Source organism: Aspergillus luchuensis, chromosome 6 (assembly GCF_016861625.1).
Source record: "Aspergillus luchuensis IFO 4308 DNA, chromosome 6, nearly complete sequence".
Classification (NCBI taxonomy): Eukaryota; Fungi; Ascomycota; class Eurotiomycetes; order Eurotiales; family Aspergillaceae; genus Aspergillus; species Aspergillus luchuensis.
In genome coordinates this window covers 253323-268166 of record NC_054854.1, presented here as the reverse complement: position 1 = coordinate 268166, position 14844 = coordinate 253323, and the positions used below count along the sequence as shown (strand labels likewise).

Genomic DNA, 14844 nt, shown 5'->3' with positions numbered 1-14844 from the left:
TTAATCTGTCAGTCTCACGCAATCTGCAATGGCCGGGTTTATGGTAATAGTATTCGAGAGACAAGGGAAGACATGACGGGAGAGGACGGAGATAGGGAATGGGAGGAACAGGAAGGAGAAATCCCAGATGAAGTCAATCTGACTGACGAGAGATAAGCCAGAAAGGCCGGAAACGACGGCAGGGACGCCTCGTAAACGAGCCCAAGGCTTTCAGTGGAAGTGTTTTTGCCATCGGCGGCATCGGTTGGTTTTTGGCCGTGATGCCTGACGTAACCGGGCCGTGATGTCATGCTGCTAGTTGTCGATCCCGCGCTCCAGACCGGTTCTGCACAGGATTTGTGAGACATCGTGGTTTCTTTGTTTATTCACCCTCAGATATTGCAAGGACTGAGGGCACCATTGTACTTCCCGTACATACAGGACGTTCTGGGGTATGCTAATCTCTCTCGCAGAAGTGTGAACCAAGCGGTTGCAGGGAATGGAACAGGCATCCAAGCGACGGAAGGAAAGTAGTATCATCCATACATTTCGTACTCTAAAATGGCTTCCACGGCAGCAGTGGAGAAGATTATAAGGGAGCTTTGATATAGAATCGACTTAAGTTGAGTTTATGCCCTTGGTGGATGTGCATAACATGATACCAGAAGAATAACTCAAAATTACTTTGTACAAAGTGGGAGAGTCAGCTGACCCATTCCATTTCCCTCTTTGAGGCGGCACTGACCGAATCTGGCAGGACAGACTCGGAATGTGCCGGGGTTACTCCAAACAGAATAGCCGGTGATCATCAATCCTAGCAGTTACAGTTTGCTTTGCACATCGAATTCTTATGGATTGTCTATCTAAGGGTCTCTTGATCCACTTCCGACCGTGTCTCCACTTGCTCCCCGTCCCGATTTCAGGGTAGCCCGGGCCGTACCACTGGATGATGCAGCTGGCACGGCATCTTTGCTGTAATGCTTCTCTCAGTTATTGGTGATAATCTCACTCACTGACTAACTGACGCTAATTACCTGTCTCTCCATACGCTACTTCGGTCATGAAGGCAGGTGCATATCGAATTATTGTCGTTATAAGTGACGTTGACTGCTCTGCATACCCTCGCTATTCCAGTATTCAACTTGCATCAGCTCTTCTATCTATCCCTATCTATCCGGCTTCTACGATCTATTGCTCCATTAGAAGATGATCGTCTCATGAGAGCAACCGTTATCTAGTTGCGAGATTATTGTGTTAACCTAGTGATTGCAGCAACCCTTGCCCTCCAATCGAGCTATCTGTTTCAGAACCGTGCCCGGATCCATACCAAATGGGCTCAAAGGATATACGCAAGAAGTCCATAGATGGAGTTCTTAAGGTAGTTGTTGCTAACTGGAGAGAGAGTAATGGGCAATACTATCTTCTCGAAGCTACTAATGGCGACTTAGTAGAAAGGACAGCTGATGGGCTCATATCTCAGGCAGGTCTCTCATCTGCTGTCTCTCCAGCGTAGGATTTCAACTTGACCACAACCATATTGCGTGGCAGAAGTCTTTAGATTTGACCCATTTTGATGTTCATGAGCTTAGTGATGCTTGGTGATACATACACCCCTTCATGTCTACCCACTCCTAGTCCGTTTAGGCCCGGCTGACGTGTTACTGACTAAGAAAGTGCGGCAACACTGATATATTTTAATTATATGAATAGGATCCCTTTGTGACATCAGAAGTCTCACTTGTGAATCGCTATCTTCAGTCACTTGAAGAGCATAAATCTAACTATGCACCAAATATTGTAGTAAATTACATAATATGCGTGGCATCTGATACACGTGACCGTTGTCCGCCACCCCCGCGGTTGTTGTTCGGGCTTCACCTCGCATTTCCTCCGCGACGCTGGTTCGAATCGCGTCTCTGCCTCTGCATCTTCCTCCATTTTCTGCTCCCCAATCCGTTGTCTGGGAGATGGATTGACGTCAATTCGTGTTGGTCGAAATTTGCATGAGACAGTCTGGACGCTGACATGGCCAAAGATGGCCCCGAGTCTACGGGATTTGATTGATTTTCTCCTTGCGGAGATTGCTCTCTGCGGTGATCAAGGTCAGTTGCTCGCTCGTACGACTTTTTCTTTTTCCTCCGGTCGTGACGGTCTCGAAAAATCCCCACCGACATGGCCAACCCCTGCATGCGCCATCCGTCTGATTGGACCATGAAGGTTGTAACATTCAGCTCGGGTCTTTTCAAACGGCGAACCTTGCCTTTGGATACCTGCATAAACTTTATCGCCTTATGATTGCAATGGTTTTAGTACTATTATGACTAGTCAACTAACCACTTTCAGGCGCTTCTCCTGCTCATATACTAACCTTTATTGATACTTTCTATGCCAAGGCGGCGCAAGATGCAGCTGGCCGCGCGCACACTGTGGACCGCCGGTTCCAGGAGAAGGTCTGGTCCTGGCTAATGAAGAACCCAGAGGTATCAGTTGGCAAAGACAGAGAAGGCAATCATCTCAGCCTCCGGGATGCCGAGCGTGGTCAAACCAATGCGGAGACAGACCAAGCCGCCAATGGAGCATCGGACTCGGCCCGGGTGTTTGTGTCCAAAGAACGAACCTGGCTCGCAGTGGCTGGTCACGGACCGGATGAAACCAAGGTGTTCCCCACGGAATTCGCTCTTCTCTCTATTATTGCATCGCGCAAGCACAACGGCATTGTGCAGACAGAACTAGTCAGAGTCAGTGGCCAAGACAAACGTTCCGTGCCGAAGCGTACGGATGTTCTGCAGCAAAAGGGCTACATCGAGAAACGCGCCATTCAAGTCAAGTCTACTCGTACCAGTCTTTGTACCTTGCGCAAGTTCTTGACACCAGAGCATGCCCCTGTAGACAGGGACTCTGGGCAGGATGCAGATGCGACCAAGCAGGAGAACATGATCGATTTCAAAGAGTTTCTTGATCAGCTTTTCCAAATCCTCCAGGAATATCAGATTATTTCTCGCAATGACTTGAAGCAGAAGCTTGGGTTTCAAGATCACTGGCGCTGGAGGATCCTATCCCGTGCGCTTCGGAAGTTTGAACGTATTGGCGTTCTTAAACGTGTTCGAGCTTTGTCTCAGTATGCCGACACTCTGAAGAAGTTCCACCCTTGCGTCATGCTTATAAGAGAACCAACGGAGAGAGACTTCGAACTATTTAACGAGTTCAGTCGCGGCATACTTTCCAATCTAGAACAGGAAGATAATCTCGATATTGAGGATGATATGGAGCAAGATGGCACATCACAGAGCCCCTTACAGCCAAACAGCAACGGCACGGTCGGGCTAGTGAAGCGTGAAGCAGTAGAAGAGGCTGGTCGGATTCTCCCTTCTTGGTCCCCAGATAGGAGCATTCACAATCAGATCTTTGAGATTGTTGATCGAACAGGAACCGATGGTATCACCAATCAGGTAAGCACCTGACATACTACTGTGACAGCCAACGTTTACTGAAGCTATCAGGGGATCCTGAGAGCCTGTTTTGGCGGCTACTTCAGACGACCTTTGGAGAACGCAGTGAGTCGTCTCGTAGAATGTTGGCAGCTATCCCAACCTCTGCACCTGCGCCATCTGGCTATTGTGAGAGATACGGCACTTCAGCGCACTATCACTCATTATGTGCATTATACTGCAATGAACTTCAAGCAGCTAGTCGAATCAGGGGAGGCGCTGTGGGAGGCGGTTGAGTTCGCTCCGAAAAAAGCAAAGTCAATTAGCGCACACATTCATCCTGTTGATGCTGCTCCTCAACTTGATGCTCATGGGCTCACCCTCGCTGTGCCAAAGAAGGAACTATGCAAGGATGGGAACGTTACACTGCTGGAGTGTATCTCGGTGGTTAAACCGGCAAACTACGTCTTTTCAGGCAGCGATGCCGTAGCGGCACGCCGGGAGGATGGAACATACACGATTCATCAACGTATTCGGGGTTCTGGTGACTCAACTGCGCAGCCTTATGCCACGCCGGTTAGGGTGAAGATAGAAGGTCAGGAGGGTTCTGATACGGAGATGGCTGATGTGCCTTCTGTAAAACTGGTCAAAAGCCGCCCAAAGAAGTCGCAACTTGATCCCGAAGTATTCCGGGGCATGTCTGAAAAGGAGAAGCTTGAGGCTCTTGGATTGGATGAGACTTGGACGGAGTACAGCGTCTTGCTCATAGAACGCACCGGGCCGGGTGTGTACGTTACTACTCGTGGACGTCGGCGACCGGCAGGCAAGAGGCAAGGGCGGCCAAAAATCAGTCGGATCGCCGTGTTCAAGACACCAAAGCTGGCAACTTTGCCTTGGTTCCAGAAAGACACGGCCGAGCCAGATGACGAGTCTGTGCTTGTATCCAGGAAGACTCGTTTGCAGGCCAGCACACCGACTCAGTCTTCTCCTGCAGTTGATGATGGTCTCCCACCCCAATCCACTTCTCCAGCTCTTTCTGTTAGAGGCTCGAAGAGATTGCGTCAGGATGCGTCAGATACCGAATATGGCTTGGAGGGTGAGAATGCGCCAAAGCACCGGCGGGTTGAGGAAGTCAATGGGGATTCGCAAGATGGTTCGCCGACTGCAGAACCGCTCGAGCGTGAACCTGAAGCGACACAGACGTCGCCCTTGAGACGAACCAAAAGAAAAAGAGCAGCGTCGCCTATGCTCACAGAAGAAGGTCCCTCGCAGACAGACAACGGCTCTGTATTGGATAATGTTTCGTCTCGGAAACTCCCGCGGAGCAGCGGCCGACCCGCCACTCGCAATGGGGATATAGCAACCTTCTTTAAACGGGCTCGCTCTGGACAAGCCTTACGAGAAAGGAAAGGTACAACCATCGAGTCGGCCGCTGAAACCGGAAAAGGCAATGATGCCGTTGAAGATGAGTCTGAGGCTTCCGCGGCGGAAAGGCCATCGGAGAGAGGTGCCGTTACCAACGAATCTTCAGAAATCGCTACGACAACCGACACGACTCAACAAAACTTGGCTGAACCAGCTGCGCCCGAAGCGACAGAACAGAAGAAGAGTGCCCCAGAAGCGCCTGAGCCATCTGGTAGAAAGCGAAGAATATTCGCAGAGAAAGGTGGTTCTGTCGCTGTTCTCCGGAGGTCGATTGTCATGGATATCCTGGAACAAGCTGGCGGCGCGTATCCTATGGGCACAGAAATCTGGTATCCATTTATGACAGCCTGGCAAAAGAAGAGACACAAGGAAATACCAGATTTGCGCACAATCAGATCGGTCGTCAAAACCATGGTTGACGCCGGCAAAGTCCGGCAGTTGACTTTCAGTGGGCGAGACCGAAAGGGTGTCATGGTAACGAAGAAGATTATCTATAAGGCTGACATGAAGCCCGACGACCCCCTGATTTTGGATATGCAAAAGGAAATGCTGGCCACAGATCGATACTACTTTCCTCCTAATGTTGAAATTGACCCAGAGATCTCAAAGAATGGCAATCGGGGTACGCCCCGAAGAGATGAGAAGTTACTCTCCCAGCTCCCCGTGGAACGGGGCATTACCGTACAGCTGCACCAAAAGCCGGCAATGGTTCGCGCTGTGGAAAAGCGCCGACGCCATATGCTGCGTAGCGAACTGTTGCAACATCTGAGTATGGGAGAGGAGTATGAGACAGCAGACGGTGCAGAGATCGTGCGACTCATGACTCTGAGTCGTCGCGGTGACCAAGATGATCCACGCGCATTGACATCAATCTCCCGACCGGGGCGTGCGGGCGATGGGTCCAGACGAGGACAAAGACAGCAGGTGGAGGCAGGGCTGGCTTCACTGCGCAAGATGAGGCGACTGTGGTCTACTATAGCACCCCACGCGATGCTCATGAATACGAAGCCGACGTTCCATGCCACCACTGGAACTTTTGGTACAGAAGCTGGAATTCCGGCTATACAAGCTGCAAGAGACCGCGCGAAAGCGGCAGGAAGAAAGAAAACACACGACCTACCGCATTCCCTTGATGATCTGTTCAGCCAGACGCGGAGACGAGTCATGGACGACACTGGAGATGCTGACCCGCGATCACGCCAGTTCTTCCGGGATAACAATACTATTCTCAAGTGGGAGCTCAGCCACGAGGATTTGCTCCGTCGAAAGAGCGCAGATCTGTTCTATATCAACCAGACTGTTCAAAACATGGAGACTCCTGGTATCGAAGGCGATATCCGGTTCGATGTCGACGAGCAGACTGGCGACGTAGCTACAGAAGTGACACCCATGATTACTCGACATAAGGCGCGTCTGGAACGTCAATCTTCACAATCGCGGCGAAGACGGTCCGAGACTGCTACCGAGCCAGGGCATCGTCGTCTTACCAAGTTGAATGAGAGCATTGCCACTGACGGAAGCAAGCCGGCTACGGCTCAACCCGTCTCGCGCCAGCCATTACGCCGGAGCCGTCTTGTCTCGCAGATGCCACGGACACTAGTCCAGCAGTTCATAGCCGCAATTGTTGCTGTGCGCAGTTTAGCTGGAGGTTCCGATGCTCGTCTGGTTGATTGGTCCCTTCTTTGCTGCTGCTTTCCGGACTTGGATCCAGCCTTTGTTATTCACCGAGCTAGAGGAATACTTGGAAAATATCGTCTGCAGATCGCCAAGTTGCAAGGCGATTTCCAGGAAAGGTTCATCGAGGCGTATGCTAATAACGAGGTCCCTCCCATTGACTACGACAACCTGGAAGGGTATGACTGGAAGGGGGTAATCGAATGGGCGAACACGAAACTAGATGCCCCCAAGTCCGAGAAGCTCCCCGATCTACCTGCAACACGAGAACAGTTTGACAGCGTCTTTGAACTAAGGGAGGAGGCGCTCGTACCAATCGATGAACTGTACCAAACCAACCAGTCGATAACCGTGGGCCGCAAGCGCGCCCTGATCGCTGGTGTCCCATTCGCTGCTCCTCTGCCTGAGAAATCCAACCGGCCTCAGCCGCGGAGAGCGGAGCTGTCCCGCTTGGAAGTGGTCAAGACTTGGGTGCGAGCCAACGTAGTGACGCCAGAGGAGAAGTACCGCCCAGCCGAGGCGCGACAGGCACTAGAGATGTTCGGAGAGCACGTGGTGCAGCAGGCATTGCAGTCTCTCGTAACAGAAAGAGCACTCTCCATGGGCAACCGTGGACGCATTACCCCAGGCCGAAACTACGACGTGACAGAATACTTCCTATTGGCACTGGGCCGGCGACGAGTCATCGAAAGTACCGAGCTGCGGCGAGCGCAGCGATTCAAGACCGAGATCCTGGATCCGACCCTGCGCAAGCAAGGATACATGGACATCGACTACAACGCAGAAGACGGCGACATGCTTGTAGTGATCAACCTGTTTGCCGCGGGTCGTGTGGTGCTTCACCCGCGCGATGTGCCGCGCGAGAAGTACGGACTAACGGACGGGGGCTACCTGACGCGGCAAATCGACAAGGACAAGCTGCGATTCTCGATGGAGGTGCGACCGGCCAAATCGTACGTCTATGGCAACCCTATCCAAGAGAAGATGCGGAGCCTGGTAGCACCGCGTCCGCAGGGCGTCGACGCGGCCACGCAGCTGCCAGCGAAGATACCCCTGTGGTACGACATCCACGGGTCGTTTGTCCGGGTGCTGTGGGACATGGCGTTGGCGGCGGTCGTGGGATGCGTGGCGACGCGGCCGGGGATCAATGCGAGTGTGATAGCGGGGATGTTGAAGCCGACGATGGGCGAGTGGGAGGTGCAGTTGCTGTTGGAGTGGTTGGAGGGGGTGGGTGTGGCGACGCAGGAGTCGGGGTGGGTAGTACGAGAATGGTGGTGGATGGTATTGGGTGATATTTAATGTACATTTGGCAGATACAGATTTAGTGAGTGTTTAGTAGCTCGAACTTGATGTATGTAAATGACCAATATAATGCCAGACACTGTTCTTCTTTTATGTTGAGTGTATTACATACAATGCCTACCTACCTGCCTACCTACATACTACAGATAAAGCGCCAACATAACCTAACTTCTCTCATATCGTTCTCTTACTTTCGGTACGAAATCATTCCCTCAATTACAACAACCCTCATGCTATACAACATTCGGAACATTTCGATCACAAACTCACATTGATATTACCACACATCGTGTGGAAAGCCTAACACAAAAACACCTAATATACAAAAACCATAACCATTATACCTAATAACCCAGGGTACTTATAGATACCATACCATCCAACGCCAAATAAACACCTTTGCTTTCATGTGGAACACAGATATAAGTATAAGGTAAAGAAAGAATCAGGATCAGTCCATGTCCATGTCGCGCGTCAGCCGTCGCAGGATCATGGCTACTAGGGCGATGATGACCCCGATGATGGCTCGGTCGAGCCAGGGGGTATCTTGAGATGTTGCAGCAGCAGCAGCAGGTGCAGCTGGCACTGGTGGTGGAGGTCTTGTTGCTGGGGGAGTATGTTGTTGTTGTTGTAGTTGCTGCTGTTGTTGAGGCTGCTGTGGTTGTACCTCAGCTTGAGGGATCTGAGACGTGTCTGCACCTGCACCCGCATCCACACCTGCAGATATACCTGCATCCGCAGCTGCAGCCTCACTTTTATCCTCCTCCCCCTCAACCACCACCCCCCTCTCCCTACAAACCCCCCACCACTCCCTCATAACCACCTCATTCTCCCTCCCCTTACTCCCCTCACACCCATCACACCTCCACGCCCTACTCTCCCTCGCATACCTCCTCCTCACCTCATCCGCCACATCCAACCCGCCCACCTGGCCCTTCGCATCTCCATCCATGAAACTCCGCAACGCAATCAACGCCGTCCGTATCCCCCACGCGGGCTGCCACGTCTCCTCATGATGGCCGGAGATACTGAGGCAGATCTCGCGGTTGACTTCGAATCGCCCGGAGGGCGTCAGGAATCGGAAGCTGGGTGGGCGGAGTGGGTATGTGGGTGGGAGGGTGATGCGGCCGTGGTAGATGCCCCCGGCGTAGGGAGAGGGTGCTGGGGGGCCTAGCAGTGTGAAGTGCCAGTCGAAGAGGTTGGTGTCGGATACCGGGGCGGCGTGGAAGTAGGGTGATGGGTTGGTTTGGAGGTCTGTGGATTCTTTGAGGAGGCGGCGGGTCGAGGGGGACATTGTTTTGTTTTTGTCTTTCTTTGTGGGGGTTGGTGGTGTCACACCGGCGTTGGTTGGTGATGTGGGTGTTATTTGTTTATGTAGGTAGGTTTTGTGTGTGTGATGGTGGATGGTGGATGCTAGATGATTTAAAGGGTGAGGTATAGGTGATGATGGATGAATACTCGGAGATATAGATAAGGTGGAGATCCGGATAGGCCAGTTGGCCTGACGTTTATATGCCTTAATAATCAGGTGTCATTCACATTCCATTAGCTCCGTAGTTTAATATCATTCATAATAGTTCTACGCGTTTAAGCATTATCATCCTAATATATACTAATACACATCAATCCCAGCTCCGCCATTCATCCTCTCGCCCGTGCATCTCCTCTTCGCTCATCTCTCCCTCGCTGTCCTGCCCCCGCAGCCGTGGTGACATCGGCGCCAATGTCTTCATCGACACGCCCGTGTTCGGCCGCTCCGGGTCGCGCACCACATCCAGTGGTTGGTTCGGCGTCCAGTTGGCTGCGGCAGATGCACCCCAGGCATGGCTGTTGTTCATGTTCCGCTGGTACAGGTCCCGCTGATATTGCTGTTGCTCCGCCGCCTCCCGCTCCCGTCGCTGCCGCACGCGATCGCGCGCCTCCATGAACTTCGCGCTCGGCTCCCAGTGCCAGCCATCGCCTGTCGTCGTACACACCGGCACTGGCCACAGCAGCGGACGGTCACCGAACAAGTGCCGCAGATTGCGTCGCCATCCCAGGTCGAATGCGTGTGGCATTTTCTCGCTGTCCTCCTCGTCCAGGTAGTTCTGATACCGGTCGTGCTCACGCTGGCGCTCCATCTCGGCGTATGATCGCGACAATGCCTGCTGTGCGGGTGACATCCGCATCCCGGACGGTGATACACTGGGCGGAGGAGTCGGTTCCTCGCCCTCTTCGGCCCGCGTCACGCCCGGGATCGCATTCGCGTGGGCGTCGAGGATCTGTCCTCCGTAGTCCTGCAGCCGGTGACCGAAGCCTTCTCGATCGCCCCCTTCGCTGCCCAGCACATTCTCGTAGCGGTGGCGATCCAGCGCTTTCCGCAACGGAGACACATACCGGGTCTTCTCCAGACACTCAATCGTCGTGATTCCCCGCAACGCCAGGCTGATATGCCAGACGGTGAATCCCGATAGTACCAGGCCAATAATACCACCCAGCACCGCCAGCAACACCACATTGATCGGCAGCATCTTATCCACATCGATATATTTACTGTCGTCCAGCATTTCCGTCCATATCCACAGCGCCGCGACGATGAAATCCACCCAGCAGAAGATCGACGTATATATCAAGAACAGCAGAAATGCTTTGTAGTTGTACAGTCCGACACATGTCGCCAGCCACGGACAGTGGTGATCCATCTTCAGCACGCAGCGCTTGCACGTCGAGCAGTGGTGCGCCCGGTCCGGTTTTGGGCACTGGCATTTCTTGCAGAATCGGGATCCACCGGTCGAACTTACGGTGTAGGCGGTATATTGTGGTAGTTCGGTCACTGGAAGTGCACTATATTCATGTCGACCGCGGCCGCTGGGAGTGAGAGGGGATCCGGGATCGGTGAAGACGGCGACCGTGTAGCATGCGTTGAGGCAGATGTAGAGGATGATTCCGAGGAAGGAGCTTGGGATACCTAGTTCGTAGGTCTGTAAGCATATGAGTGAAACACTGAGAAACCACGGTTACACACCGATCCAAGCACTCTCAGACGGCTTGAAGCCGACGCTGGCCTCGACCCAGACAGCCCATGTTGTTAGGCTGTAGACGAATGCCAGGGGAAAGAATGATGCTGCCGTGCAGCAGTAGCGTTCAATGCGGAGAGCCCAGGCCCGCGGACGTCGTTTCGGCCACGAAGGCGAGGATGGAGGTGAGGCTGCCAGTGTTGCCATGGTCATGGGGAGTATGGAGTATCAGCGAGATGACATCCACGTTGCGAGCGACGATTCAAATCATGGCGATAACCGAATATACAAGGGTGTGGTGTCAGCAGCGCAACGGTGACAACTCGAATGTACAGCAGTTGGAGAATACACTCTACTATAAACGAGTCTAGAAAGGAGTCAAGTGGGAATGAGAGATGACGGGGAGAGCGGAAGTGGAGGGAAGGAATGGAACTGATGGATCTGGCGATCTGAGGCACCACATTATTCTTACGTTACATGTACCGTACCGCACAGCCACGGTTTGCCGATCACATGCGCCTATATTTAGATCTGTGGCTCAGCACCTGTTGGTTGTTCACAAAACAGCTGCCTGGTATTATTTACTCTCAACTACCGCGCAATCATAATCATTTATCATTGGGATTTCCATCCCATAATATGGTATAAACATGAGTCGCTGGTGCAACTACACCACCAGATACAAGTATCCCAAACGCCGCTGATACTGCCTCGATATATGATAACCGCAGGTGCGACAGGATATCCTAAGAAACCAGACCAAACCATATACCAGAGAGTATAACACAGTGAAGAAAAGAAAATTTCGGAATGTAGTCGCTCAGGAGGTCTTTGTTGTCGTTGTCGTCGTCAATTGGCCTTCTTCGCACCATCCATTGACAGGCTGCGACACAGTTAGCATGAGCGTATTCCACCAGCATTGCGTTACTTACCAGACAACTCAACCGGTAGCACCAGGAACAGTTGGACTTGGGATACTTGTAGAAATCGACAATCAGAAGGATAAAGCCGACGAGCACCGCGACCAAGGCGCCCGCGCGAACCAACCACCATGCCCACCACAGTGGCTTCCGACCCCGGAAGAAGTTCACTGGGTTCCACTTGTTGTTGCTAGCGCCTGCTCCGGTGCGAGTCCGACGTCCCTTGAGGAAATCAACCAGGCTAGGTCCAGTATTGACCTTCTGGTTGTCATCGGGCGTGGGAGTGCCCGCCCCGCCGCTCATGGCAACGTACGGATTCCGCGCCAGGCCAATCCTCTCGCGCAACGCGTTAGGCGACCGAAGAAGACACAAGCCCAGAGCCAGCCCCATGATGAAGCCTCCAATGTGAGCAAAATTATCCAATCCTGGCAAAAGTCCCAACACGAAAGACACCGCAATACCCAGGATCATAATAATCAACTCCACCCAAGGAGAAGCGCGGTCCTTCCATGTATATAGGAGGTCCAAGATGAAAAGAGCGAGGATGCCGAATAGAGCACCAGAGCAGCCGCACGACGCCTCGCCCTGCCCAGCATAGTTGCCGCCCAAAACAAAGCCCCAAATTCCACTGGCCACATAAACCAGGAAATAACGCCACCAGCCGATCATCCGCTCCATGTCAACTCCCATGGTCAACTGCACGATCAGGTTGAAGCCGATGTGGATGAATCCGGTGTGGATAAACATGGGAATAATAAACCGGAACCATTGATTGGGCGCCGGGGTGTCGTCCAGCGATCCGTGTGGATGAGGGTTCGGTACACCGCTGAAACCGCACGCTTCGGACAGTGTGCACTCGGTCGCCGACGTGGTGGCATTCGGGCAAGAGAAGAGAATTGTTTCGTTGGCGTTCTGAATGCCAGGTACGTTCTTCATGCATGGTGTGTAGCGCGATCCCATGTAGATTTGCATGTACGAGGATGGTCCGATCATCACGTTGAAGGATGGTTTCGTCTCGATAGGAGAGCCTGTAAATTGAGCTGCAGAATTGTTAGATGGATTGCTTGCAAGGGACCTCTTTGCCAGCCGGACATACCATTCTTCACCAATTCCACGATGAACACGATGATCTGAACCAACGTAAACGCATATGTTACCCACGGGACCTTCTTCTGGAAGAATCCCTTCTTCCTGTTCCTGTTCCTCCGCGCTGTCGGAGCGACCGGTGGTTCGATATCTTCAGGGGTGGGCGAATAATGAGTCGGCTGGTGCATCCAGTTCGGCGGCGGAGACCCATTCGCATATTGATTGCTCTTCAGCGGAATGTTTTCAGAGTAGGGCTCATCATTCAGCCTTCCACCAGCCGCATATGCTTGGTCGGAACCGAGAGATTGTTGACTGTGGTGAAGTTGCGGATCGGCTGCCGTGGGCTCGTAAGGATGTGTGTGGAAGTCCGGATGGCCTGGGGTCGGAATGTTATCGAAGTGAGGATTAGCTTGCTCATAGGAAGGCGGGTTGTTGCTATAACCGCCATGGTAGTAGCTGTTGGCTGCCATATTGAATGGACAGCCGGGCGGGCGAAAAGCGCAGACAAGGAGGTCGTGTGTCAATCAGGTCAGTGTGATTGCCGAGCGCAAGCGATTGTCCGGTAAGCTTCTGGGTAGCCGATCGTGTGGTTGCGTAGTAAACAGTAAGAATTTATTTTTTCTTCTGCGAACGAGAGGATGGGTTTGTTGACAGGGGGTTGTCTGGCAGAGATGACGACGGCACGTTTGGCGGGCAACAAGCAGGGCTGAAACAATCAATCAGAGAAATGCCCCTGACCCGGAACCGACCTTGAACTGCGGCAAATGGCCCCCAACGATCCAACCAAACGAAGGATCTATCTCTCTCCAGCGGAATTCAGGGGAAAAAAAGAAGTAACGAGAGATTCTTCCACCCAAAATACACAGACAAGGGACGGGGAATAACACGGTCAAGAGAACCGGACAAATGAACGAAAAGCCGGTGAGATAATAAAAGATGGGGAAGAAAGACACAGGACGAAGTTTAGGCAGGCGGTTTTCAGTCTGGGCGGGCGACTATTTTTGGGCGCTGCTGATCTCCAAGAAACTTCGTCGTCAGCCGCCAGTCCAAATGGAAAAACACTCCCCGATGACTGAGCAACGCGGATCCAGTCATTGTGAAGCGTCAGTTTGGTTGTGTTCCCGCAGGCCACGCAACATCCCGCCGACCGTGAATATGGCTTTGAGGCTATGGCACAGCAGAGCAGTTAGTTACTAGTGACCCGTTGCATCATGGCGGTGTTCCCCCCCACCACGATTTAAAGACAGGGCTGGGCATGTTGTGGCTGGTTATCGTTGGCGTATGCCTCTCTCCACTTCATTAGCAAAGAGTTATTGTGTGCAGCAGCGTGTCTACTCTTGACCGACATCCCCTTCCAGCCTTGTCATAATCATGTCCCCTGTTTAACTATCAACCCGATCGCATGCTCGTGTCCACGCATGCTTCCTTACCCAGTTAGTACTTCAGTACTTACGAACAACACTAAAGTGATGAGGGAAATCACATCCCTTGCTGCAGACCAATCATACACGGGTTCATATTTGACATTAAGCATTACTAGACATTTAACAATACCATTCGCCTAAACCACACGAGGTTCATCTGTACATCGATTCGCGTGTGGAATCCGATCTGGGAGACATCCTATTCCCCCCCGACCCTGTTGTCCGGAGCGACTCATTATACAAGCCAAGGAGGTAAAACCAAGAATCCAAACTCACGAGCTCCCAACCCAGGACTGAAGGGTCGGGTGCTCCCGTCTCTATCAGGGTGGAATGCCACATTACTTGCCGTCCTACACGCTGGGTCCGCGTGTTCGCATTAAAAATCGATGCCTTTCCGTTCAATTCATTAAGTCTGTGCGCAGCAACGCGCTAAAGGTTGATCATAGTAGTCCCGGAACGCCACGGCAACGCCATCATATAAATCGAATGTACGGAGTACAACAGGGTCTATCCCAACCCTCAATCGTCAGCTGCACAACGCACTGTGTAACTCAAATCAGCGATTACTTACCATTATGACAGACCCTGTCGTCTTATACCAGAAAAAAGC

The 14844-nt window shown here is 52.4% G+C and overlaps 4 protein-coding genes across 4 annotated transcripts; 1 reads left to right on the top strand and 3 right to left on the bottom strand.

Annotated features, from left to right (window-relative positions):
- Positions 1 to 2014: 2014 nt before the first annotated feature.
- TFC3 (putative TFIIIC transcription initiation factor complex subunits Tfc3) lies at positions 2015 to 7805 on the top strand (the record flags this gene model as incomplete). The annotated part of the gene is made up of 3 exons (XM_041692184.1): positions 2015 to 2081; positions 2323 to 3428; positions 3480 to 7805. 3 exons carry the CDS (start codon positions 2015 to 2017, stop codon positions 7803 to 7805), a joined length of 5499 nt encoding a protein of 1832 aa, XP_041545595.1.
- A 454-nt stretch (positions 7806 to 8259) lies between these two features.
- On the bottom strand, positions 8260 to 9102 carry AKAW2_60096S (ubiquitin-conjugating enzyme E2; the record flags this gene model as incomplete). The annotated part of the gene is made up of 1 exon (XM_041692183.1): positions 8260 to 9102. One exon carries the CDS (start codon positions 9100 to 9102, stop codon positions 8260 to 8262), a length of 843 nt encoding a protein of 280 aa, XP_041545594.1.
- Positions 9103 to 9430: 328 nt separating this feature from the next.
- On the bottom strand, positions 9431 to 11017 carry PFA3 (DHHC family palmitoyltransferase; the record flags this gene model as incomplete). The annotated part of the gene is made up of 2 exons (XM_041692182.1): positions 9431 to 10755; positions 10813 to 11017. The coding sequence occupies 2 exons, from the start codon at positions 11015 to 11017 to the stop codon at positions 9431 to 9433; spliced, it is 1530 nt and encodes a 509-aa protein (XP_041545593.1).
- Positions 11018 to 11624: 607 nt separating this feature from the next.
- On the bottom strand, positions 11625 to 13280 carry AKAW2_60094S (rhomboid family membrane protein; the record flags this gene model as incomplete). Its single annotated transcript, XM_041692181.1, has 3 exons — positions 11625 to 11687; positions 11737 to 12764; positions 12821 to 13280. 3 exons carry the CDS (start codon positions 13278 to 13280, stop codon positions 11625 to 11627), a joined length of 1551 nt encoding a protein of 516 aa, XP_041545592.1.
- Between the last annotated feature and the right edge of the window lie 1564 nt (positions 13281 to 14844).